Genomic DNA, 24,773 nt, shown 5'->3' with positions numbered 1-24,773 from the left:
AATATTTAATATAATAATATTATTTTTTCATATAATAATAATATTTTTATTTCTTTTGTGCATATGTAGAAACAATCTTTTTTCTAATAAAAATTATACTTTATTATTGCTAATCACTTTATATCAATCTCATACTCATGATGTAAAAATATTTTGTAACGATTCATCTTTTCTGGACGCTCTGGATCGACTCGCCAATATCAGGATTCGGGCGCAGGAGGGAGATTCACACAAACTCGCTTTTCCTTTACAATATAAGTTTTATTTAGTTCTTACAAAAATACATATAGATAATAAATCTCGCGATATATTAACACAAGTAACAAACGCAGTGAACGCAATGCAGTGGACGCAACGAACGAACGCGATGAACGCAATGGAGATGCTAACACACCCGTTCAAGGCGGTACTATTGTCCTAACGGCTTCGTTGTCGAGGCGGCGGCTCATCCGGAGTCGGCCCTGACGGTCAAATCTGATCACCCATCGTCCTGTTGGAGTCATCGTTCGATAACGTCGGGTGATATGCGCGGCGTAATGCGGCACTGCCACTGATTGACCATCGCCCAAGGTGACGAGCACCGGGGGCAGCGACACCGACGTCTCATGTCTCAGCGGTGGTGGAGGCAGGGTGAGCCTCAACTTGGCCCATAAATCGGTGCCGATCAGTACGGAACTGTTTAGATTCGGCAGCACAGAGAAACGGTGAGTAAAAGTTTCTCCCCGGACCGTGATGGGAAGATCAAATATTTCCTCAATTGGGACTTGGCTTCCATCGGCAAGACATATCTCGGTGGCCGACGGAGCGGGACGGCACGTTCCCTCAGTTAGATCCTGCGCGGTCTTCGTACTCACAAACGAAACTTCCGAACCGGAATCGATGAGGGCCCACAAGTGATGCCGGTGTATCTGAATACTGATATGCGGTCGCGGATTGAAGCTTATGTGGACTTGGTCGGAGCGGCGTCTTCGATCCTGGTGCCGTTTTCCGACGGCGGGTAGCAATTGCAAATGAGCATCCTGTCTTTGCCGCAACTTGGCCGACATGGCGAGGCTGTCCGTCGACTTTGTCCCTCGTTGCCGCTCCTGCTGTTGGCGAGTGATCTCTTCGTACTCATTAGCGCAAGATGTGAGCTCGCTTACGCTGGAAATATTGTCGCGGTTGATGTACAGGCGATATTCGGGTTCCATGCCTTCGTACAGCTTGTCGATCTTGTCTTGAAGAGTGTACCCGCCGGCGCGCCGCATCATTGTCAGAATTTCAGTAATATATTTATTGATTGGTTCATAGGGCTTCTGGTATCGGTCCTGAATAGCGCGTTGGAGCTGCCTTTCGTATCCTGGGGGCAGAAATTGGGCTCGAAAGTCACGGCTAAACTCGGTCCAATTGGTCCACGAGTCTCGGCAGTTGCGGTACCACAGGAGCGAGTTGCCACGTAGTAGCTCGGGTAATCCCATGAACAGTTGCCTGTCGGTGAAGCCATAAGCCCGATGAAGTTCTTCGACTCGCTCGAGGAATGATATCGGGTCCTTCCCGTCGAATAGGCATCCCCACTTCCGAATGTGGCTAAATACCTTTGCATTATCCGTGGCTATTTCGGAAGTAGTGGAAGGGCTCGCGGACGGTCGAGTGCCTGTCGACGGCATCTCGGTTAGCGAAAGGGGCAGGATTGTCGGTCACGAACCGGCGTCGTAATATAATATAATTAGGCTTTATTTTGTTTTTATAGAAACGGATACATATGAAATAAACCTCGCAATGTATTGAGCAAGTAACAAATACGCAAAGTGAACAAATGCAATGATCTGACGCAGTGGACGCAACAAACTACAATCGCGGAGATGAGACAGCACGATGGACACAGTCCTTATAACTTAACACTTATGGTGTACGAGTAAGTAGGAATTCTTTATTCACAAAGGGCAGACTTATGTACTAATCAGTACTAACAGACGACTATATATATTTACACAGGAACGCAAGCAACTAGGCGCACGGCGGATTTACATATTCTTCTTCTTCTTCTTTGATTGAATGGCTCCGGGCCTGACCACACTGGCCCACATGGACTTACATATCAGGTCAGCGGGGCCGAGTCGCAACGGTAGTTCCTATCCCTAACAGGCGAACTTACTGGCTAATAGACTAGCGGTAAGAAAAGCAGGAGGCAAGGATAACCTTTATTTATACTTATTCTATACAACTCCAGCCATAAAGCCTGGCTCACCCGTTCGAAGCGGTACTGCTGTCCCAACGTTATTAAAGCACGAGGCCTGTTACCACACGAATGTGGTATAGTGCGACACGTATAGACTGTATCGCTGTGCAGGAAGGGACGGGACTCCGGAAACACCCGACACTAGAAAGAAAGATAGGACCCTGAACCTGAACACTGAGAACGCTCGCTATCCGATGCTATTGGAACTGGAAGGTTGGATAGCAGAGCAGAAGCAGGAAAGGAAAAGGTGCCGAAGCGTCGAGCGTCGGTCGACCCGTCTTTTATACCCGGCTGGCCAGATCCCCACTCACACTACAGCATGTGGTGGGATGGTGCTCCGTGGTAGGGTAGGGTCGCTAGAGATAGACATTAGGGGCGCCGAGCGCCGAGCCTCTTTCTCCGGACGGAGAATGATCAGCCTGGGATCCATAGAACTTGTTAATAACAATGCTCCAGAGGCATCGTTACAATCTTATTAGGATGTTTTTCAGCAAGGACAGATCGAGAGACACAAATCACGCAATTGGCTATCAAGTAGAAAAAGTTTCGGAGATTTAAAAATTCTCTTTTCTATAGTCAATTGCGTGATATTGTGTCTCTCTATGTGTCTTTGCTGAAAAACACCCTTAGACAATAATTATTGTGCGCATTTAAATTTTCCTTTAATCGAATATTTCACAAATAATAATAAAATAATTCACCTCATGATTACACCGCCATGCTCTGATGCCGCCCCGGGTATTTTCCTCCTCCGCCTCTCTTATTTCACCGTTGCCGTGGCACTCACTAATAAAAACAATTAATTACGTTTACATGCAGACTATTCAGTCCCGAATATATTAATAAGTGCGCAGCACTTTCGATTTTGATGGCAGGCGATATTATGCACTTAATTATAGGAAAATTGATTTTATAATATATAATAATATGATTTTTTAATATGATTTTTAAATAAATAATGGCTTTTGATATTAAATAGTTTATAGAAACAAATAATAAATAAGATTTAGATTTTACTATTGCATTTATTATCCTTGCAAATTTAAACTTTCATATATTAATAATTGTTAGAAAATTATTTTAAATTTTTTTATGTGATTCTAATATATATTTGTTATCTTTAAGATATGCATTTTATATACATATATTTGATAATTTTCCTAAATTCGTTACCTCTTATATAACTTTGGTTTGAAATTGGAAACAATCCTTTTTATCTATACTTTATTTTCATTTTAATAATTTGATCTGGGTAAAAAAAGCATTCTTATCGCTTTTTTTCATCTTATTTTTCACTCGTTATTCAAATATATTATTCGAATATTATTGATGACATTATATTTTATGATGATGACATATCTGATAACATAAATTATTATTCAACTTGATTTTATCATGTGAATATCTCTTTACATAATTAATTATATGTAATTAATTAATTATATTATATTATAACAAGACAAAATTTATTTAACAATATTCAATTTTTTATTTCTAAGTCAGGTTAAAGCTATAATTAGGTTAATGCATATAGAAACTAATAAAAAAAATTTGTCAAAAGTAGGTGAAAAATAGTCAAGAGAAAAGTATCTAACTTATAAAAACAGATTCATCTTCTGCGTATGATTATAACTAACATTTATATCTATATTCAAGATTATATAATATTTTATTGTTAGACCATATGTTAAACATAATTTGTTAACTTAAATATGTGATCAAATCATTTTCATAGTGAAGATTCTTTCCTACAACTATATTGAAGTGATATTAGCAAAAAACTTCCTATAAAATTTCGTTTTGTATATTATATGCGTTGCATATTAATCTTATTTATGTACCATAACTATTTAACATTTAACTCAAAATTACAGGAAAGGGATCAAGAGTTTTAAATAAAAATACTCCAAATTATATATTTTTCCGATTTTAATCTTTTTTTTTACCAACTACATAGACTCTGATATGAATAATGCAACTTAGGACAGAGCTACTTATATTCAATTGTGTCTATTTCAAACATTTTATAATAAAACGTTACTATAAATAAGTATTTAGGCTTTATTTCGTTTAGCGAATGCTATCAAGCCATTAGTTGACGAGTCGTGCGTTGTAATAGTTTCTGCGCTCGTCAGCTCTGGTTCAATCGCTTTAGCTAACTGTTTTCCCAATTCCACACTAAATATAAAAATATTATTAATTTCTTTTGTATTTCATAAAAGCGTTTCTATATATTAATAAAAAAATTTAAGTCATGCAAAAATATTTTTCTTACCCCCATTGGTCATAAGAATTAATATCCCACATAACGCCTTGCACAAAAATTTTATGTTCATACATTGCTAAAAAGAGAACAAAAAAATAAAAAATTATAACAATTATCTATATATAAGTGCATGATTATACTATAATATACAAAATAATATCCAGTAAATCGTAATACAATTCATAATAAAATTATAAGAAACTAGTGTCTCTTATAATTTTATTATGAATATATTATTCATATAATTCTCGAGAAAAATAATTTCAAATATAAAAGTAATGTATATATGTGTCAATTTGCCTATATGTCGACACTTGTTTCTTTCATAAAGTATAACTGTCATTAATTATCATGATTTACCAATTTACCAAACAATTTGTATATATTGATAACAATGGCATATTTACCAATCAAAGCACCAAGAACAAAAGGTGTTAATTTCTTTACCACAATGCTGTTTGTTGGTCTATTTCCTTCAAATATTTTATGTGGTAATAGTGAATCTACTTGTTCAGCGCTCAATCCTGACTTTTGCAATTCCGCTCGAGCCTCATTCTCATTTTTACCTTTCATTAAAGCTTCAGTTTGCGCAAAAAAGTTAGCAAGTAAAATCGTATGGTGTGGAGCAATCTACAACAAATAAAAATTTTTAACGGGAAACGTAGTGATATTTGGATGGGCTAAAACATGAATTATATGTAACAAATTTTAAAAAAAATCAATATTTTTAAAATAAAATAAATTCAAACATATTTATCTCTTTATATATATATATATATATATATATATATATATATATATATATATATATATATATATATATATAGCAGTCTAATAGTGCTACTAAAAATTATTTACTTGGTTTTGAGTTTGAATAGGAATTATGAAATCTGCTGGTACCAGTCTTGTACCCTGGTGTAACAATTGATAAAATGCATGCTGCCCATTAGTGCCCGGTTCCCCCCACACAATTGGCCCTAAGAATAACAAATTTAAACAGATTTAAAACACATTTTAAATTAGTATGCAACTTACATTCATTATATATATCATAAGACATACCAGTAGAATAATTTACAGTCTTTCCGGAACGAGTAACATATTTTCCGTTACTTTCCATGTCACCTTGTTGAAAATAAGCAGCAAATCTGTGTAGATATTGGTCATATGGTAACAGTACATGTGTTTCTGCCTTATAAAAGTTATGGTACCATATGCCAAGCAAGGCTAATATGACAGGTGCCTGAAAAGAGTTTGGAATAAATCATTGCACACATTTATAAATATTTGTAATAATTTTTAAAATTATTAAAAAAAAACTTACTAGTTTTCAAATTTATATTAAGATCTTTGTTTCTTTCACAATTAATCTCTACAGTTTGAATGTCTATTTTATTTACACTCAGTAAACCTACGTTTTTCTCCAGTGGTGCTGTGCAAAAATGTTGATCCATAAAATGTGCACCACTTAGAAGCTTTTCAAAGTTATCAAAACCAATTGACAAACAAATTGACAAGCCAATAGCTGACCATAATGAATAACGTCCGCCAACCCAATCCCAGAAGCCAAACATATTTTTCACATCAATACCAAATTCTTTAACTTTTTGTCCATTTGTTGACAGTGCTACAAAATGACGGGCGACTGCTGTTTCCTAGATAATTTAATATTATAAGAAAAAAATATCAATAATAAAATTATTTAACTACAATTATTTAACACATACAAAAGAAATTTCATGTATGTTTTATCAAATATAATATAATTAATAATAAAAAATAATATTAGTTAATAATATTATAAGAAAAAAATTTTATATATATATGGAGTATAGAATATGGTATATAAATATAATTAGTATTTCAATTTCTAATTCACACTTACATCTTTCAATGCTTTCAAAAGCCATGCTTTGGCAGTAGTCGCATTTGTTATAGTTTCTTGTGTAGTGAATGTCTTGGAAGCTATTATGAATAAAGTAGTTTCTGGATTTAATTTCTTAAGAGTTTCAACTATATGAGTGCCATCAATATTACTAACAAAGTGAACTCTGGGTCCAATGCTATATGCTTTTAAAGCTTCGGTAACCATAAGCGGACCCTGTCGAAATATAAATAAATATCAAATCTTAAATATAAATATCTAACCGAACAAGAAGATATAATTTAAGATTAGATAATTTTAGATTATATAACAAGAAGAAAAAAAAATTTTATATAGCTTACTAAATCAGAGCCACCGATTCCAATATTAACAATATCTTCAATAGGTTTACCCGTAAATCCTTTCCACGTCTTTGTCAATATCTGCAAATAAACATATTATGTATATATAAGATATATATACAGGTAAAACAAATCTTACCTCATTTGTGAAACTTTTCATATGCTCTAACACTGCATGAACATCAGGCATCACATCCTTTCCATCTACTAATATTGGTGTATTGTCTCTGTTACGCAAAGCAATGTGCAAAACTGCCCTATTCTCTGTGAAATTGATTTTTTCACCATTAAACATAGCATTTCTTGCAGCTTCTACCTCCCGTGCACGAGCCTGTAGAGTGATGCAAGAGAGATTAAATATTTAAAAATATTATCAAGATATAATTTTGTACAAGTATATATATATAAATTTATAAATTTCATACCAAGTTAAATAATAATCTAAGTACTTCTTCATTAATCCTGTTCTTGGAATAGTCCAACAAAATTGGCCCATCTTGTGGTATATCGAGTTCCAAGCTGATTTCAACAAAAAAAGCATTGTAAGTACTCACTTAATATACATGTAGATTCTTCTAAATCTACTTTGCAGTAGCAAAACATCATTTAAAATTATAAAATATAAAATATTGTTCTTAGAGTTAGCATTCAATTTTCTATATTTAATAAAAAAATTTACAAAACTTTTTTTTTTACATTTACAAAAGAGATTTCATGTATAATAAAAGTCTTATCAAATATATATATATATTATAAAATAGTTTTTGCTTTAAAATGAGTACTCTTTAGAGGGTCATCACAAGGTCACATTTAAAGTGGAGTGATATACCTAAATTTTTCGAAACGTTTGGGATCTTGCTGAAACATATTATATATGTTAATCTTCGAGCCATTGCTGTCAAAATATTGTTGCAATTCATTCCATGCAGGTTCAGTTAACAGATCCGTCTTGGGTTTCATTTTTATAATTTAAGTAAGCCGCGCGTGACCTTCAAAAATGTGAAAATCTGTCACCCGTCACTAGTCACTTATACTATATCTTCTCTTTCACAAGATGGTGACTTGGCTTAGATTTTGCGCCGTCAAGCACTACGCTCAGCTGTGTGAAAAGCAAGTGAGAGGTACTAGTGCACTAGTGAACGAGCGAGAAAAAAGGAGAAATAAATGAGAGAGGAAGAAGAGAGAGAGAGAGAGAAAAAGAAAGAAGGGAGAATAAAGTTAGAATATAGAATGAAAGAAAAGGATGCATCGCGCGATATACAGGGTGTCCCATTTTAATCTCCTCAGGCAAATATCTCAAAAACCAAGCCCGGAAGAGAAAAATGTTTCAGACAAAAGTTGTTTGGTTTCGAGGGGGCCATAAGATGGTGACAATGATTTGATCTTGGAAAATCGTTTGAAGGTCATGTGAAGGTCAACTTTAAAATCTTAAATGGAAACCCCCATTTTTTATTTAGCATTCTTGTAGCTTCCTCGAGAGATTTTCAAAACATTATAATAAAGTATTTTTTTATTAAGTACTTTTTGAGTTATTTTATATTTTAATGTGACATATTTTTAATTGATATAAAAAATTAAATATCTCGTAAAATATTTAGTTTTTGATAATCTTACCGTAATACTTCTATGTACAGAATAATGAGACAAATCAATTAATATAAAAAAAAATTGTTTTTAAGAAAATTATTTACAATGTATTTTTTAAAACATTTATTTGTTTTTTTTGGCACTAATGAATTTGTCTCATTATTCTGTACATAAAAGTATTACGGTAAGATTATCGAAACCTGAATATTTTACGAAATATTTTATTTTTTATATCAAAATATGTCAGATTAAAATATAAAATAACTCAAAAAGTACTTAATGAAAAAATACTTTATTATAGTGTTTTGGAAAGCTCTCGAAGTCAGCTACAAGAATACTAAATAAAAAATGGGGGTTTCCATTTAAGATTTTAAAGTTGACCTTCACATGACCTTCAAATAATTTTCCAAGGTCAAACCAATGGTACCATCTTATGGCCCCTTCGAAATCAAACAACTTTTGTCTGAAACGTTTTTCTCTTCCGGGCTTGGTTTTTGAGATATTTGCCTGAGGAGATTAAAATGGGACACCCTGTATATATATATGTATCAGATTCTTTTTATGTGCATGTAGAATGTGTGCTCTTCACACACATACTTCGAATTCGACTGATTTATCTTTCGTAATGTTAATTAAAAAAAATTTTTAATGTTTTTTATAAATATATTATTTATTGGAACAAATGAGTTTTATTGTGCGATAGGATAATAAATTAATAAAATGCATTTTTTCATAGTCAACTTATATTTATCAATTAATCTTATAATATTCAAGTGTGCAATTTACATTTATATACAAGCAATAAATTATATTAAGTAATCAATTATCACAACTAGTATGTGTTTGCTTTATTAATTATATTATGTAGTTTCTGTAATAATATTTAGCAAAACACTTGAATGAGCAGTTTTACTCAGAGGATATCGAAGAATTAATGTGCTTCCCCAAACTTCATAAATCTTTGATATACATTGTATATTAACATATTTATAGAATTTTTCAAAATCATTAAATTATTCAATATAAAAAACAGAAGTTTTCCAATGATTTCAACCATCTCATGTGTAAACAACAAAGGCAATTAAAAAGGGTTCGATATCTAAAGATGGGATATACACTGAGCAAAGAAATGAATGCGGACTTGTATCGTTAAAGTTAGGAGTATGTATTCGCTGTGACAAATGCAAACAGAACATTTGCTAGTGTTCTGCATTAAGATTAATTCATTTGAGATAAAACGATACATCAAAAAAAGTTTGTGCATAGTATGGATATTATTACATATTGGCTATTTGCCACTGTTTGTTTCGAATTCATAAGTTATTTTATTAAATAAAACTCGCGCAGTAATTATTATATTTAACATTTTTTATGTAACAAACAACGAATCTAGCTCAATGCAAAAAAAAAGCGAGTAAATAACATGAATACAAATGTCCGAATATTCGCATTGTTCATTTACTTAATGTATATCCACCTTAATACAATAGATATGCATACAATAAAGTTGTATACAATTCACGTTTTTAATCCAGCTAGTAGCAGAGTTCAGCCTTAATTATTATTTTCAGTTTGACACAATGACGACAAAATATCCTCATAATGATGCATATTAGTCTCAAATGTTTCCAATTGCTTAGTAAGATCTCCCAATTGTTCTGCAAGCGTTCTTTCTTCCATGAAGGCCTGCAATTGTGGTGCACTTTGACAATCACGATAAAACGCCCCTACATCGCTATTAGTATTCGTAACGGCAAAGGGTGTTTTCTGCAACAAGAATATTCAAAGTTTGTGCATATATACAGTGTGAAATTTACCCAAAATATAAGGCTCTCTAAAAGTATTTCACCTGTTAATTGCATACAAATATATATAAATATAATATGTACATATATTAATTTCATGATTATATTATACTACATATTATATAGCTTCCACAGCTTTATATTTATATATACAGATATGATATTCAAATGATATTCTTTAAACTTTAATTTCAAATTGCTAAATATTTTTAAATAATTAGGCGAAATATTTTTGTATACCTATATTAGGCAAATTATTTTAACTGTGAGACATGATATGATGAATTGTGATATCGTGTTCGGATTAGGAGCATCAATTACCAAATCTACCATAATAAAATCATCGTTGGCACTAGTCATTGAACAACTACTCCTTCTAGATCCGTTTTGGGAGGCGCATTTTGAAGTTGTATTATCATTACTGAGTCTTTCGTTATTTCCGTTGTTGCAATCAGTTGTGGCAGCTGCCGTTGCAGTCTTTGTATTTGCAGGATTCATTAATGATACTGGAGGAGGTGACGTTTGTTTTGGTGTCAATAAAGAACTGAATGGTACGTCTGGTATCACAAGATCCTCCTCGTTAACAATTACGGGTTTGTTTATTACAAATGCACCAACTTTGATAGTATCGCTGAGGGACTTTGATGTTTCCTCACTACATATTTAATTTATATACATAGTATACATTTCTTAATTAAACACTTTTAACGCAATCTTTATTACAATATTAGATATCTTATTGACTGACCTTTGCTGATATCGTGCATGGCGTGGACTTAAATCTGAATGAAAATGATCGCTCTTAAGCATAATAGAATCTCGTCCCTTGTGAGTGGGTGATATAGTCATTTTTGTTCTGTAAGAGACTGACAAATGTATAGTACCTACTGGAGTACACAATTGACCCACTCTCATATGTTTATAGTTATCACCTGTTATAAAACAAAAATTACATTTAAACAATATATGAAAAAAAAATCTTAAAAATATCTAACTTAAATAATAAATGAATTATACCTAAATTGTGTAGCTGAGGTTCTCCCATGTATATTCGGTAGCACATAGTATAAGAATCAGGCCCCTGACGCCTGCTTAGTTTGTAAGCCGGCGCAGTTCTTGACACAGACAGCAAGGACTTTAATAAAATTCCCATTCTGTTATATACAGTATATGTTACTCGCACAGTTGGATCACTTTGCTCTGGCAAAACACCAAGACTCCAAGTTTCCAGAACCATCTTGTCACCCTCTATCGTTTTCAGAGAAATTTCTATGCAGAGAGGTACAGATGAACTAACTATTTCTCCACATAGCGCTCTCTTAGCATCAGCCGAGACCTCAGGTAGCTCTTTTATTGCCAGATTAAACTACATAAAATTAAATATAGACATATATTTAGATTCTTTAAAGTATCATGAAACAAAGATATGAATGTATATGTGTGTGTGTGTGTGTGTGTGTGTGTGTGTGTGTGTGTGTGCGTTGATCATATCGACCATACAATTTATTTGGTTTAATTCAATATTTCAGTTTTGCTCCGGAAAAGATAATTTCTACATAAAATACAGTCGAACTTTGTCTGTTTAAAAATGAATGTAGATTGAATAGATCCGATCGAAAAGTAGCAGGATAAAAACCGAGTAAATTGTATGGACTAGAGCAAACTTTACTTTTACCCAATCGCCGGCGGAGGAATCCGGTTTACACATGGTATTGACTTTCTGGCCCGATCTTGATTGCACTATGATTTGGGCAGCTCTCAGTGCCAGGTATTTGGTGAACTTCTCCAAATCTTTCTTGTCTTGCATGCTTAACTGCGTTGACATTGTATACAATGTGTAATGTAAATGACTGGAGCCTTATAGACGCTCCGTGAACTTATGGGAACGAGAGGTACATCGTAGCGTCGGTATAATGGAACAGCACCGCATCCTTGGTACGCATGAGACCGCGTATTTTTCTTTCGTATACTACTGTACACATCCACGAGCGCTTACACGCGCTCAACAAGCACTCGACGATGCACTTCGACCTTTTCACTTGGGCATCTAAGTTTACAGGCGAATCTAATCGCGAGCGAGATAGGTTTCCTCAGAAAATTCCTCGGCTGACTCGTCATCATTGATGCGTTGAGTGCGAGCCGGTGCGGGCAAGTGATGATCTTATCAGAAGCTTCAAAACATCAGATGTCAACCCAAAGCAGTCGTGAAAGTAGCGAATCGACAAAAAGTTTCTAACCTTGTATCGAAATTTACGCTTTCCGAATAATCAGGGACACAGAAAAATATCGACAAGTTTTTCTTTTTTCCCCTATTTTATATTTTTATGACACACGCCAAGCAGATCAATCAAAAGGGAAATCACGTTGCTCTTTACACCGTTCTCTCATTAATAATTCTCCAGTCCACAGTATACTCTCCAATGAATAAAGAATCACAGGAGAGAGCATTAGGTGTTAAGCAAGCGGACGGAAGTGACTATGGGAGCGTTCCATTTAACGACTGCAACGTTTACGGTATCATTTCATCCTTGTTGTTCACCGAAAGTTAAACAAAGACAGATGATGCTCGCGAGCGTTGTTAAGTTGAACGCGCCCTATATATAAGTGGACGCTTAAAATGACTGCTCAGGGACGAATTGCAGCATGACAGAAATACTGAAAGTATCTCAGAGGCCTGTAGCGGGATTCTCTAACGTCTTTTGCGAGAATTATCGTTGTCGTTAGCGAGCGATAGCCTATGAGGGTTGCGCTTTTCACCAGGATTGTCTTTACCAACAAACATTTTAAGCATACTGATTGGCTGCCAAATAGAAAATTTCTTGATTCCCTAGAAATTAGCCAATCAATGCGCTTAAAAAATTTATCGTACGACAAATGTAATATCGGCCTTACTTGTAACATCGTTAAGCGGCGTCTACAATAAGATTTTAAGCCCTAAGCCTTAAGAAATTGACCAATCACAGTCGAGTATTCTTCTCATACTTAAGTGTGATTGGTCAATTTCTTAAGGCTTAGGGCTTAAAATCTCTATTGTAGACACCGCTTTACCGTTACAGTTACTTTTTTTCGGTAACGATCGTTACTTTTTTCTGTTTGTAACGGTAACGGTAACGTCGTTACATTTTTGCAGTAACGGTAACGAATTAGCCGTTACTTTTATCGTTACTTTTTGGTTTTTTATTATCTTATATCGCTATTCAATAGATGTATTTTTTGAGAAATATTTTGTAACCTTCTATCATAGGCTGCATTCTGATAGTCACTGCCAGTGAAAACCTATAATAACGTAAATTATAGATTTTACAATACTGATAGTGAATATTGCAATCACATCCTTAATAATATCAATATTTCTCTTATCAATATTTAAAAGCAATGTTTGATAAAAATTTTCGACAAAATTGAAATTTGTAAATTACAATTTAAATTCCTATAAAGATATAAATGTATTAAAAAGTAAAGATATTAACATAAAAAATTAGAATCATTAAATAATTTTAATATAAAAAACGCTTGCTATATATAGAGACTAATTTAGAGTTTTTAATTGTAACATAGATTATTACATTTAATATTAATTATTAAATAATTTTATAATCTAATAGCTTATTTTAGCATTATAAAAAACAAAAACATAATGAAAAAGTAACGAATCGTTACTTTCCAAGTAACGGTAACGGTAACGCGTTACTTTTATAGAGTAACGTTCCCAATCCTGAAAAATTGTCGATAACAAAAGTTATTCAATCCCGCTACTGGCAATGCACCATGATCTCAAGTGGCTGTACACGGCTCTGAAAAACGTCAAAAAAAGTGGACGCTCAAGATGGCTGCGATGACGTTTACCGTTCGCGATAAATCTACCCCCACCACTAATATGCTCTCTGCTGAGATTCTTTATATATACTCATTGATATTCTCAAATACATATATTTCCAAATGGCATATAAATTCCACGCATGCGTCATGGCCCTCGCACAATGGACGTGATAAACAATGAGCGATGAACGATATCCAATGGCTGCGTTCAGCAGAAAAAACAGCTTTGCAACTGTATAAAATTCTTTAATATGATTGGTTTATACATTTAGATCCGGCAGGAACTAAGGGCAAGAACCAATCATATTAAAGAATTTTACACAGTTGCAAAGCTGCTTTTTCTGCTGAACGTAGCCAATGAAAGTTCTGCTTTTCCAAAAAAGCAGAGCTCTTACGTTTGTATCAGACTACACATTGAAAATTGAAGATTGAAGATTAAAGATTGGAATTTGATTAATCAGAACAAAAGAGAGAGAGAGACTAAAATTTCTTTGTCCTGATTGGTCAAATTTCAATCTTGAACCTCAATCTTCAATGCATCTTCAAGTCTGATACGGGCTTTAAAGTTCCAAGTGTCCTAAATCCCGTATCAGGCTACGCATTGAAGTTTGAGATTCAAGATTCAAGATTGGAATTTGACTAATCAGAACAAAAAGGATTAAAATTTTTTTGTTCTGATTGGTCAAATTTCAATCTTTGATTTATAGTAATGCAATTTACTATAATTTTTATCAAGTAATATAAATAATTAAATTATAAGAACGCTAAAGCTTTCAAAAAGAATCTAATTGAAGCACTAGCAGTAAAAATACTTTAATTACAAAGAGCATAATTAAAAAGTGTTTCTTGTATGTATATTTCATAATGTAGACAATAAGATATATTTAATTTTGTCACTTAAATTAATTCTACTGTATCTAAAATTAGAATGTTTGAAGAATGTTTATGTGTATATATATATACAGAGTGTGGAAAAAAAGGATATGGACACTCTGAAAAATTTCGAGAAATATAGGTTTTACAGAAAATTGTTTCGAATTAAAGTTATGGAGTTTAAAAAGATCTATTTACTGATCTTATCAGTTTAGGTTTGGATGGCGTCACCAAGATCAGGACAAGGTCACCTTGAATTTTTAAAATAAAAATCTCTATTTTTTATTACATATTCTTGTAGCCCTTGTCGAGACCTTTTCAAAATACTATAATAAAGTATTTTTTCATTAAATATTTTTCGAGTTATTTTATATCTTAATCTGACATATTTTGATATAAAAAATAAAATATCTCGTAAAATATTTAGTTTTCGATAAATTTATTGTAATACTTTTATGCACAGAATAATGAGACAAATAAATCAGTGTAAAAGAAAACAAATAATTGTTTAAAAAAATACATTTTAAATAATTATATACTTTCTCTTGAAAACAATTATTTTTTTATATCAATTGGTTTGTCTCATTATTCTGTACATAAAAGTATTACAGTAAGGTTATCGAAAACTAAATATTTTACAAGATATTTTATTTTTTATACCGAAATATGTCAGGTTAAAATATAAAATAATTCAAAAAGTACTTAATGAAAAAATACTTTATTATAGTGTTTTGAAAAGCTGTCGAGATAAGCTATAAAGATATGGAATAAAAAGGGGGTTTCCATTTAAGAAAACATCGATCACATTGACCTCACCTTGAAAAGGTCACTCAAAGTTAAGTTCATAATTTTATGGTCCTTTCGAAACCAACTTCGAAAGCAACTTTTGTCTGAAATATTTTTGTCTATCAAACTCAGTTTTCAAGATATTCATGTATTTTGATTAAAATGGTGCAGCCTGTATATATATTGTATAATAGTCAGATTTTTTAAAAACAAGATTTATAAAGTGGCTTCTATTTTAGACATTTCCGAGAAAAACTTGAATAAGCTTATGTCTCGATTTAAAGAAATAATTGTTCGATATCACGTTGTTTCCAGTAAATTAATATTTAGGTTTTGCATCAGTTATGACGATAAAGAAATGAACTAAGATAGCGATAGACACAATTATCTATAGATACAATTTACGTGTCTAAATTGCGATATGCTTATCGACGCGGGAATACCGTCGGTCTTGAAAAATCAGCACGTGTTGCTTATATCACAAACGCGAATATATTCCTTCTCTTTCTCTCGCAAGACTCCGGCGTCGAAGGATGTCCAATTCGGCGATTCGGTACTCGCTCGCGGATGTTGCGAAATGCAATGGTAAAAACGGGACCAGAACTTGGATTGTGATCTATGATAACGTTTACGATGTGACGGATTACATGTCTCAGGTACATTTACAAGAATATTAAAATGTATATAATATAATGTGTATGTTTGTGTGTGCATATGATGCAATACAAAAATTTTAAATGAACTATACATATAATGAGACATTTGTTTACGTTTTACATATATTTGTGTATGATTAAATAAAATGTATAATTTTAACGATTTATTGCATTTTAGTTGTTCAGCAATTTATAAATTTTTACAAAACATATAAAATACGACCAAAATCGTGAAATTAGAAAAATGTGGCGATTTTCCCAACTAACAATAAATTAAAATGCAAACTATATTGCTTTCAAACCAAGTTCTTTGTTTTTAAGAAAGTCAATTTTGAAGAAAAAAATTAATTGAATAAATTAAAAAATGATATCTTTCCTTTGTCTTTTATAAGTTTAAATGACTTTTAATGATTTTGAGTGATATGTTCAAAGTATGATATTAAGAAGAACAGAATGCACTTTAAAAAATAAAAAACAATAAAATGCACTAAGAAAAGTTTTTTTTTTTAAGTAATCAAAAATAAATCAATAAAAAGTCCATATAAAAAAAAATCAATTCTTTTTTATTTTTTCTTAAAAAAATTTTTGTATTTGTATGCATTAATGTTATGTTAAAACTAATTACTTGATTTATGACAAAAGATCATCCAAGTTTAACAAAGAGGAAAAATATTTCCATAATTTTAATTATATTTCATACATGCTAATTTTTGAAAATTTGCCTGGCGTTATTTTATTCTATTATTATTATGATTATTATTATTATTATAGATTATATTAATTTTTATAGAAATTGTTTTTTTTATAAGATATTACAAGCAATTTAATAAATAAGATTTGGTAAAAATATTATAGTTAATAAATTAATTACAGCATCCTGGTGGTCCAGAATTAATTGAGGAATATGCGGGAAAGGACGCAACAAATGGATTCGATGATTTTGGTCATTCCTCAGACGCGAAAAAGATACTTAAAGAATATTTAGTTGGCGAACTGGAAGATGTAAGTTTTAATAATCTTGAGATTAATTAGATAAAAAATAATTATTAGTATCAATACTATTCGGGAATCTCATTCAAACTTATAAAATAATAATCTAAAATTTCTATAAATAACATCGGACATAATTTATTCTAAAAGATATATAATTAGAAATATGATATCATACCGGATGTGATTATATTATAGGAAGATAAAAGAGCCAATAGAAAAAAAAAGCATGCTGTTCTTAACGGAATAAAAGTCGAACGTACAGATAAACAGACACGAAGGTAAATTTTTAATGATATTAATTCTTAAATTAATCGTAATATTTTTGTTTAATATTTATATTAATTCTTTAAATTCTTATATTATTTAACTTTATTAATTAATATAGTACAAAAACATATAATATATATGTATATTATTGTAAAAATTTTGTAACATTTTTAGAAATAATTGATTTAATAATATGATTGTTTTTTAGAAACACCAATATAAAAGTGAATATATTATAAACACACGAGCATTTTTATTATGTATTAAATTAATTTTTTTTTTTGCTACTTTTAGAAGCTTATTTTATTTTATTTTTCAGAACCTTCTTAGCAATACTATGCGGCAAATGTACATCTTGAAGAATGTATTGTCTAGAGAGAGAGATTTAAGATATATTATTTTATTTATTAAGTCATCATCATACATTTGTAGTATCTATATATGATATTGCACGTGACGACGCGCGCGTAATTCCGATAAGAATCATTAATTAAATCGCAGTATTAAATACGATCCTCTTATCGCATACGTGACATTGGAGATTCTTACGAACAAACAAGGAAAACCAATAATTATGTCTGCGAATACTAATGAGTCATGCGTCAATTGCTTATCGCTTTCACAGACCTATAACAAGAAAATTTTGCGGAATTTCCAATTTTTAATTCGCGAAGTTAAACTTTTAATTTATTATATAAACAATATATATATAATTATTGTAATGTGTACACATACATAGTTGATAATATATTATTGATGCAATTATAAAATAAATAGAATTAATGTTGCGAATTATGATAGATTGTACAATGTATCTGAATGAAATGATATGCGTGAAATAATATATACCAATATTGGATATCGCTTGTCATGTAAAACATTTCGAAATTACGCTTGCGTTGCACATGAGAAGAATCCGTTTTACGATACGTGGCATGAATTATGCCAAGGCCTCTCTTTCTCTTACATGCTATTGTAAAATATTTTCCTCTATTGGATCGTGTTACTCAACCCGAGAGACTCTTTACATAAAAGAGATTTTGTAATAAAACTAAATGCTTAATATGTGCAAACACATTATATTTATAAAAAAATATTTATATATAGATATTTATATAAAAAGTTTGAGAAGAGAAAATATATATAAATTTAATTTAGATATATTTAAATTTATAAATCTAATCTCCCAACTATTTCATCCATCGCTTTTGACTTTCCTCGTAATTGTGGTTTGAATCGACTGTCTCTTTTCTTCCCTTGCGTCAAAGATTCAGTTTATTTTTCTTTATTATTTTCCTTATTTATCTCTGTGGTCTCTCCCTTTCATCACTGTTATTTCCGTCTGTATTTTCCAATTGCTGACGCTTATCTTCATTTTTTTCTTCTTTTTTCGTCTGCTTTTCTAATTTTTCTGTTCCTTTCTTGTCACCTGATCATTTCTTTGCCATTATCTTCATTCTATTTCTCTGCTTTCTCTACACATTTCTCTACACATGTATGAAATGTGGTAACTGAACTGCATAAATACCTAGGATGGAAAATAAAAATTGATCGACTATACTTTTGGAAGCCGAACGTGATCACATCGCAAGTAGTGGTCGTCCAACTTTCATTGTTGCATATCGTTATGCAACAATGAAAGTTCGTGCTTCCGAAAGATTCGCGTCTTGAAGTTATTAGGATAAACGCACACGATACATCTTAGGCGGGTCACGTCAGTGTCGAAAAATGTATCAACGCTATGAGGTATTATTGGTCGCGCATGTTTAGGAAAGTCGCAGACTACATCCGTCAGTGCGATATTTGCCAACGAATTAAAGTTGAACAAGATTCCCGTCGACTTAATGGGGCGAAGAATGGTTGAATGCGCCATGGACTCTGGTTGCTGTGGATATTATGGGTCTTTTTCTCGCTACTCGGAGTGGATACGCATATCTCCTTGTAATGCAAAATTTGTTTACTAAATGGTCGAATGTTGCCTGCTTCGCAAAGGGCAAAAAAATCAGAGAGGTTATCGATGACTTAATTATTAACCGATAAGGGACACCGCGTGTGTTATTGATCGACAATAGAATCGAATTTATTAATCGCAAACTAAAAGCTTTTGCGGAAGAGGTATTGCGCACATAGCAATGTCACCATAGTGAATCCCGAACGGGTAATTCATGTATTAAAAACAATGATTACTACGTTTCTTGAACATGATCACCAAGATTGGGATCTACACTTGGTGGAGTTTTGATTTGCGTATAATACAGCATATTACACATCGTTGCAAGTTATGCTGCCAACCTTCTTAAATTTCAGATGGGAAGTCAGTAAGCTCTAGGCGAGAGGGACCGAAATTCGAGATTAAAATTGAGGAGACCGTTACCGTGAAAGATCAAATGAAGCAGATGCAGGCTTTTTGAGACTAGGTGATAGAAAATCTAGAAGTAGCTCAAGGACATTCGCGATATTATAATCTACGTAAACGGGATAGACGCTTTGTTATAGGCGATAAAGTATTAAAACGACAGTATGTTTTATCGTCCGCAACGCATGCTATATCAGCAAAACTAGAGAGGGCCATTAGGATTGTGTTGAAAGTAAACGGTTGTATTTTTTCTCCTCCTGACTAGGTTTCGTAGTTGAGGCCTGTCCATTTCATTTGAGCCGTTCAAGCCAGTATAGAATGAGTATCAGAATGAACGCGTTAAGTCTCGAAGAATATTTCTTATTGAGTGCTTCTACACTAGAAGCAAAAACTATATTGAGGCGTATTGCATATTTGGTAGTAAATACGAATCTAAAAAGTTTCAAGCGAAATTGCACTCAGAAAGTATACTTCTTTCTTGGAATCGCGTCGTAACCCAGTCTATCCCACACATGTTGGTGATCTGAGATTTTATTCATTTTTCAATATTTTTTCTCGCAAGATTATTGATAATTTTATTACGCATGGCATTTTGAATGATTGTGGATATTTACCCGGCCCATTTCGTACCATTACAACGGAAGAAACAATTGATGATGTTAAAGAATATTTTGAAGTAAATCCAAATTCTTCAATTCGGAAAGCTTAGAAACCTTAGAAATTCGGAAAGTTTTAGAAAACGGTTGAAATTCTGTGCCGATTCCAATGGAGCACATTTTGATAACATATATCATTAACTTATGCGCGCAAGCAAATTTTTGTTGCTTCTTTAATGTATTTTTAAATTATTAAAATATATATTTGTTTCATATCTATGATAATAAAATTTGACAAGTCTCCTCTAAAAAAATGGCGTTTGATTGATTTGGTTCGGTCTATTTATTGTGCAATAATAACCATTTACTTTCAACACAATCCTAATGGTCACCCTGTAGTAACTAAATACCATGGGTCGTTTACGATTAAGGTATGTCAGCTGTTGTATTTGCGACGAGATTGCGGATCAGGGAAATAGAACAATCGATAAAATACATTAGTCAAGAACTTGAAACCATATATTGCCTCTTCTAATCCGTAGGTTGTGTTGTCGATTATTGCTGCTGCCACCAAATATGTGTAACCATGAGTCCTTCGCGAATGCGCGGAATGGTTAAAGGCGATAGTAGAAAGGAACCTCTATTTTTGGATCGACCCCCGGGAGGAAATAGGTCAAGTCCGGATGGAGTGCGGCGTACGGGAGCACCGGGCTACACAAATCTTTGTCCCCATGGAGGACGCGGAAGTACAAGGCCTGCAGGAAGAAGTGATGCCTGACGACTCTTCGGGATCGGAGGAAACGATTGACGCGTATTGCGTAATGTCCTATTATGTATTTCCGCCGACCTGATGTTGGAACCGTCGGAGCCCCGATTAGTTTGATAGCAAGAATACCGCGCTCCGCCGGATCCAGTTTTGCTACCGCTGTGGCCACTTCGGCAAGACAGTAAAGGATTGCCCAATCTGTCGAGACGGATGAGTAGCACAGGACCCCTACCATCCGGACCGAGCCACCAAGGGAACTATACCGCAGTCTTCAGAGAGGCGTTATTATTATCGACTATTTTCATTAATTTAATTTCGTTTATTTTATCTTTTTCATATGAGTAATTATGTTCGGGAGCATCATAGAAGGAATTAACATTGGATAAGGAAATAACGGCAAGAAACAGCTGTCAACGATCTCTGGCAATCTTCAAGAAGATATGAGTCAGCATTTCGGCCGCCTAAACAACCAATGACAAATCTACCGGTAGAGTGATCAGGATCTGCGCACGTGATGCACAACACCTGGGAACGTGAGTGGCTCCTTGTTCAAGGAATCAAGGTCATGCAGAGTCATTCTCCTGTGAGGCACCCGGGCAGCTCTACCATAACATGGAGTGCAGAAAGACGTTAACAGGGGCCTCAATGATACTTCCGGTTGAGACAACTTGTTTGGATCTCCGAGACGATCCCGCTGAGCGGGCTTCGACAGATTATCATTATCAGTACTGGAGGTGCGCGCACTCCCGGTACGGAATTGAGCGCGCCATCCGCCGGCAATCGTGCGTGTTACCGCATAATCGGTCGCGATAGTACGCACCCCGTTTGCGCAGTCTTGAGTTGGCCCCGAGGCATTGATTCTGGATCGCGAAAATTCCGGAGTCAGACCGGTGCAGGCGTTTGTTCGATTGAAAGAGTTCGCAAGCCATCAAGGGCAGAATAGAGACAATGATCGTGCAGCTTTGACGAACGGAGAGGACTTCGGCAGCCGCTGCGAAAGAGATGTGATCAACCCCGCAGCAATTCCCGCGACGAATACGGTACCGGTGAGGTTATCGTCAATCAGTTAAAAGTTAAACCACGCGCGATCGCGTCCGGGATTGCTCTATCGTCGTCGCCGTGATTTCATGCTTTGGTATACGGGCTATGTCCGATTTTTTTATGCCATTTTCGCGTCACAGCCACGTCAAGTGATCTGAGCCTTCGAAGCAACAGCTTCCGTCGATCGAAATATCAAAATCGCGTTTCTTGCACCGCGTATCGTTTCTTTAAAGATTCGAATTCGGCATATCGGGAATGCACTGGTTCTCGCGTGCCTAGAGCGCAATTTTCGTTTTTTAATTTCAGTTCGTGTTTGGCGCTCTCGGTATTTGTTGCTTCTTGCATATTTAATCGCGTAATACTCGCCTTGCCCCTCTAGCGTTAGATGAGTTAGCCAGCCCTTGGCGGATTACGATAATTAGTGTTTGGTAATTTCGGTTTCGCGAATTGACATACATAAAAAATCGTGTCTAACGGAATTCTCGGCTTTCGTTGTATTTCAGCTTCCGTCACGGCATACATGGAACTCCTATCATCCCGTTCCTATAAGGCACATTTCTTTGTCCTTTTTTCCATTATTAAGAACAGATTTTAGCTACATAATTTTGTTTATTATATCACTATCATTACATGCTGTTATAAAATATATGTATAATAATATATATTTTCATAAAATTTATTTATATAAAACATTGCATGTGATAACACGTGTGAATTTCAATGTGAATTACTAAAATTAAAAATGATCTGCTGATGGCTAATAAACGTGATGATGAAAATGCCTAAGAACCAGGGTTGGGAAGTAACGCGTTACTTGTAACGCCGTTACCGTTACAGTTACTTTTTTTCGGTAACTGTAACGGTAATGGCGTTACAAATTTTATTTGTAACGGAAAAAATAACTTCGTTACATTTTTCGGTAACGAGTAACGAATTTAACAGTTACTTTTATCGTTACTTTTTTCAAATTTTTTGATTTATTTAAGATATTATTCTTGCTATTGTGCGTGATAAAATTTTTATCTTAACCGTAAAGCCGTAAGCAAATCGACCAATTAGCATTCTTATTATGTTGTAAAAATGCTTGAATGTGATTGATCAACTTATGGCTCTTGCAGACCAGTGCGATGACGCGACGCGCGATATCCAATGAGAGCTTTATCTTTTCGGAAAAGCAGAGCTCTCATTTACTACCAGTTCTAAGTGCCTTGCAACGAAAATTAGAAAATCTCAATAAATCTGACCTTATAGATTGCCATTCATTAGTTGAAGCTATTCAGCAAGGTTTAAATAAAAGGTAACTTATTAATTTGATTAATACATATGTTATTTAATTTTAAATAAGGATTTAATTGAAAAATATTATTTTATTTTAAACTATTGATTCAAAAGTATTAATTTCAATAAAACAAACAATGTCGCTTAATTTACTATATTTGATTTTAGATTTCTTACGATATTTGAAACAAAAGAATTAATAATAGCAGCATGTTTACATCCAAAATTTAAGTTAAACTGGTTAACCGGAGAAAAAAGAAAACGTGCTGAAAATTACTTGGAGGATTTATTGGGAATCCGATCAACTGAAAATTCTTCAAAAGCTGGAAAATCTGACGATCGCGATGATTTTTTCATTTTTGAGCAAAAAACGGTGCAAAATGAATCTGAACAAGAAGAATTGCAACGGTTTTTAAAATCAAATAATTGTAATATAGAAATGTTAAACGACTATCCAAAACTTAAGAAACTTTTTATTAAATATAATACAGCTCTACCAAGCAGTGCATCTGTAGAAAGAATGTTTAGCATCGGTGGCTCTGTATTAACACCACAAAGAGGGCATTTAAATGATGATACTATGGAGCAACAAATTTTATTAGAAATTAATAAAGAATTTCGATAAAATTTAATCATTTATTTTGTAATAAACCTTGAATGAAATCTTGCTTACAATTTTTTAAAAGTTTTTCTTATGCAAAATAATTTATTAGTTTGTATTGTAAAAAAGTAACGGAAATTGTAACGACTCGTTACTTTTTAGTAACTGTAACGGTAACGAGTTACTTTTTAAAATTGGTAACGAGTAACGGTAACGAGTTACTTTTTAGAAAAAATAACGGTAACGGTAACGAGTTACTTTTATAAAGTAACTTTCCCAACCCTGCTAAGAACAAATAACAAGATAAAGCAACAATTACATCTGTGAATATATTATAAATGAGTCATTTGTCATATGTTTATCGCGTTTATTTATAATATAGTGATGAGCGAGCTGTCTTCGAAAAATTTTTAGTATTACTTGTAATCCAGTTTTTACAGAACTCTGCTATAAATTAAAACAAATTTTATTCTTCTTTAAATTAAATTATAGTTTAGATAAATACAGTAAATTTACATTTCCAATATTATAAACAATATAAATATTATAATGTACATTTAATACACACATAAAATTGATTATGTATATATTAATGATGCATTTATAAAGTAGTTATAGTTAACGTAATCGAATTAAAGA

General features: G+C 33.2%; 3 protein-coding genes across 6 annotated transcripts; 1 reads left to right on the top strand and 2 right to left on the bottom strand.

Annotated features, from left to right (window-relative positions):
- Positions 1–4,144: 4,144 nt before the first annotated feature.
- On the bottom strand, positions 4,145–7,826 carry Pgi (glucose-6-phosphate isomerase). Its single transcript, XM_070312997.1, has 11 exons — positions 7,540–7,826; positions 7,136–7,229; positions 6,850–7,041; positions 6,711–6,791; positions 6,370–6,585; positions 5,900–6,139; positions 5,547–5,727; positions 5,343–5,461; positions 4,892–5,114; positions 4,494–4,560; positions 4,145–4,396 (listed from the first exon to the last, which is right to left on the bottom strand). The coding sequence occupies exons 1-11, from the start codon at positions 7,668–7,670 to the stop codon at positions 4,273–4,275; spliced, it is 1,668 nt and encodes a 555-aa protein (XP_070169098.1). The 5' UTR covers positions 7,671–7,826; the 3' UTR covers positions 4,145–4,272.
- Positions 7,827–9,047: 1,221 nt separating this feature from the next.
- On the bottom strand, positions 9,048–12,531 carry Atg13 (Autophagy-related 13). 4 transcript variants are annotated; one of them, XM_070312797.1, is made up of 6 exons: positions 12,340–12,531; positions 11,772–12,273; positions 11,120–11,468; positions 10,851–11,034; positions 10,424–10,757; positions 9,050–10,064 (listed from the first exon to the last, which is right to left on the bottom strand). In XM_070312797.1, exons 2-6 carry the CDS (start codon positions 11,925–11,927, stop codon positions 9,852–9,854), a joined length of 1,236 nt encoding a protein of 411 aa, XP_070168898.1. In that variant the 5' UTR covers positions 11,928–12,273; positions 12,340–12,531; the 3' UTR covers positions 9,050–9,851. The 4 variants fall into 4 exon arrangements, with proteins under 4 accessions (XP_070168900.1, XP_070168898.1, XP_070168897.1 ...); XM_070312799.1 differs by having other exon boundaries at positions 9,048–10,064; positions 10,433–10,757; positions 11,772–12,531; XM_070312796.1 differs by having other exon boundaries at positions 11,772–12,531.
- A 3,575-nt stretch (positions 12,532–16,106) lies between these two features.
- On the top strand, positions 16,107–18,122 carry LOC138942699 (cytochrome b5). The gene is made up of 4 exons (XM_070313139.1): positions 16,107–16,236; positions 17,110–17,238; positions 17,425–17,507; positions 17,816–18,122. Exons 1-4 carry the CDS (start codon positions 16,114–16,116, stop codon positions 17,853–17,855), a joined length of 375 nt encoding a protein of 124 aa, XP_070169240.1. The 5' UTR covers positions 16,107–16,113; the 3' UTR covers positions 17,856–18,122.
- The last annotated feature ends 6,651 nt before the right edge of the window (positions 18,123–24,773 follow it).

This window comes from Polyergus mexicanus, unplaced genomic scaffold (genome assembly GCF_030449975.1).
Source record: "Polyergus mexicanus isolate NDT 795.1 unplaced genomic scaffold, iyPolMexi1.0 SCAF_23, whole genome shotgun sequence".
In the NCBI taxonomy this organism is placed as follows: Eukaryota; Metazoa; Arthropoda; class Insecta; order Hymenoptera; family Formicidae; genus Polyergus; species Polyergus mexicanus.
The sequence above is the reverse complement of the archived record's forward strand: the minus strand, read 5'-3'. Positions and strand labels throughout refer to the sequence as shown.

Coding starts and splice junctions, on each gene's coding strand:
- Pgi (XM_070312997.1), bottom strand. CDS start 7,670: ATGAAACCCAAGACGGATCTGTTAACTGAACCTGCATGGAATGAATTG. Junction 7,230..7,539: donor AAACGTTTCGAAAAATTTAG/GTATATCACTCC, acceptor TGTTGAAATCAG/CTTGGAACTCGATATACCAC. Junction 7,042..7,135: donor TTAGATTATTATTTAACTTG/GTATGAAATTTA, acceptor ATCACTCTACAG/GCTCGTGCACGGGAGGTAGA.
- Atg13 (XM_070312796.1), bottom strand. CDS start 11,927: ATGTCAACGCAGTTAAGCATGCAAGACAAGAAAGATTTGGAGAAGTTC. Junction 11,469..11,771: donor CCGCCGGCGATTGGGTAAAA/GTAAAGTTTGCT, acceptor AATTTTATGTAG/TTTAATCTGGCAATAAAAGA. Junction 10,065..10,423: donor ATTTTATTATGGTAGATTTG/GTAATTGATGCT, acceptor TTCTTGTTGCAG/AAAACACCCTTTGCCGTTAC.
- LOC138942699 (XM_070313139.1), top strand. CDS start 16,114: ATGTCCAATTCGGCGATTCGGTACTCGCTCGCGGATGTTGCGAAATGC. Junction 17,239..17,424: donor TAGTTGGCGAACTGGAAGAT/GTAAGTTTTAAT, acceptor ATTATATTATAG/GAAGATAAAAGAGCCAATAG. Junction 17,508..17,815: donor ACAGATAAACAGACACGAAG/GTAAATTTTTAA, acceptor TTTATTTTTCAG/AACCTTCTTAGCAATACTAT.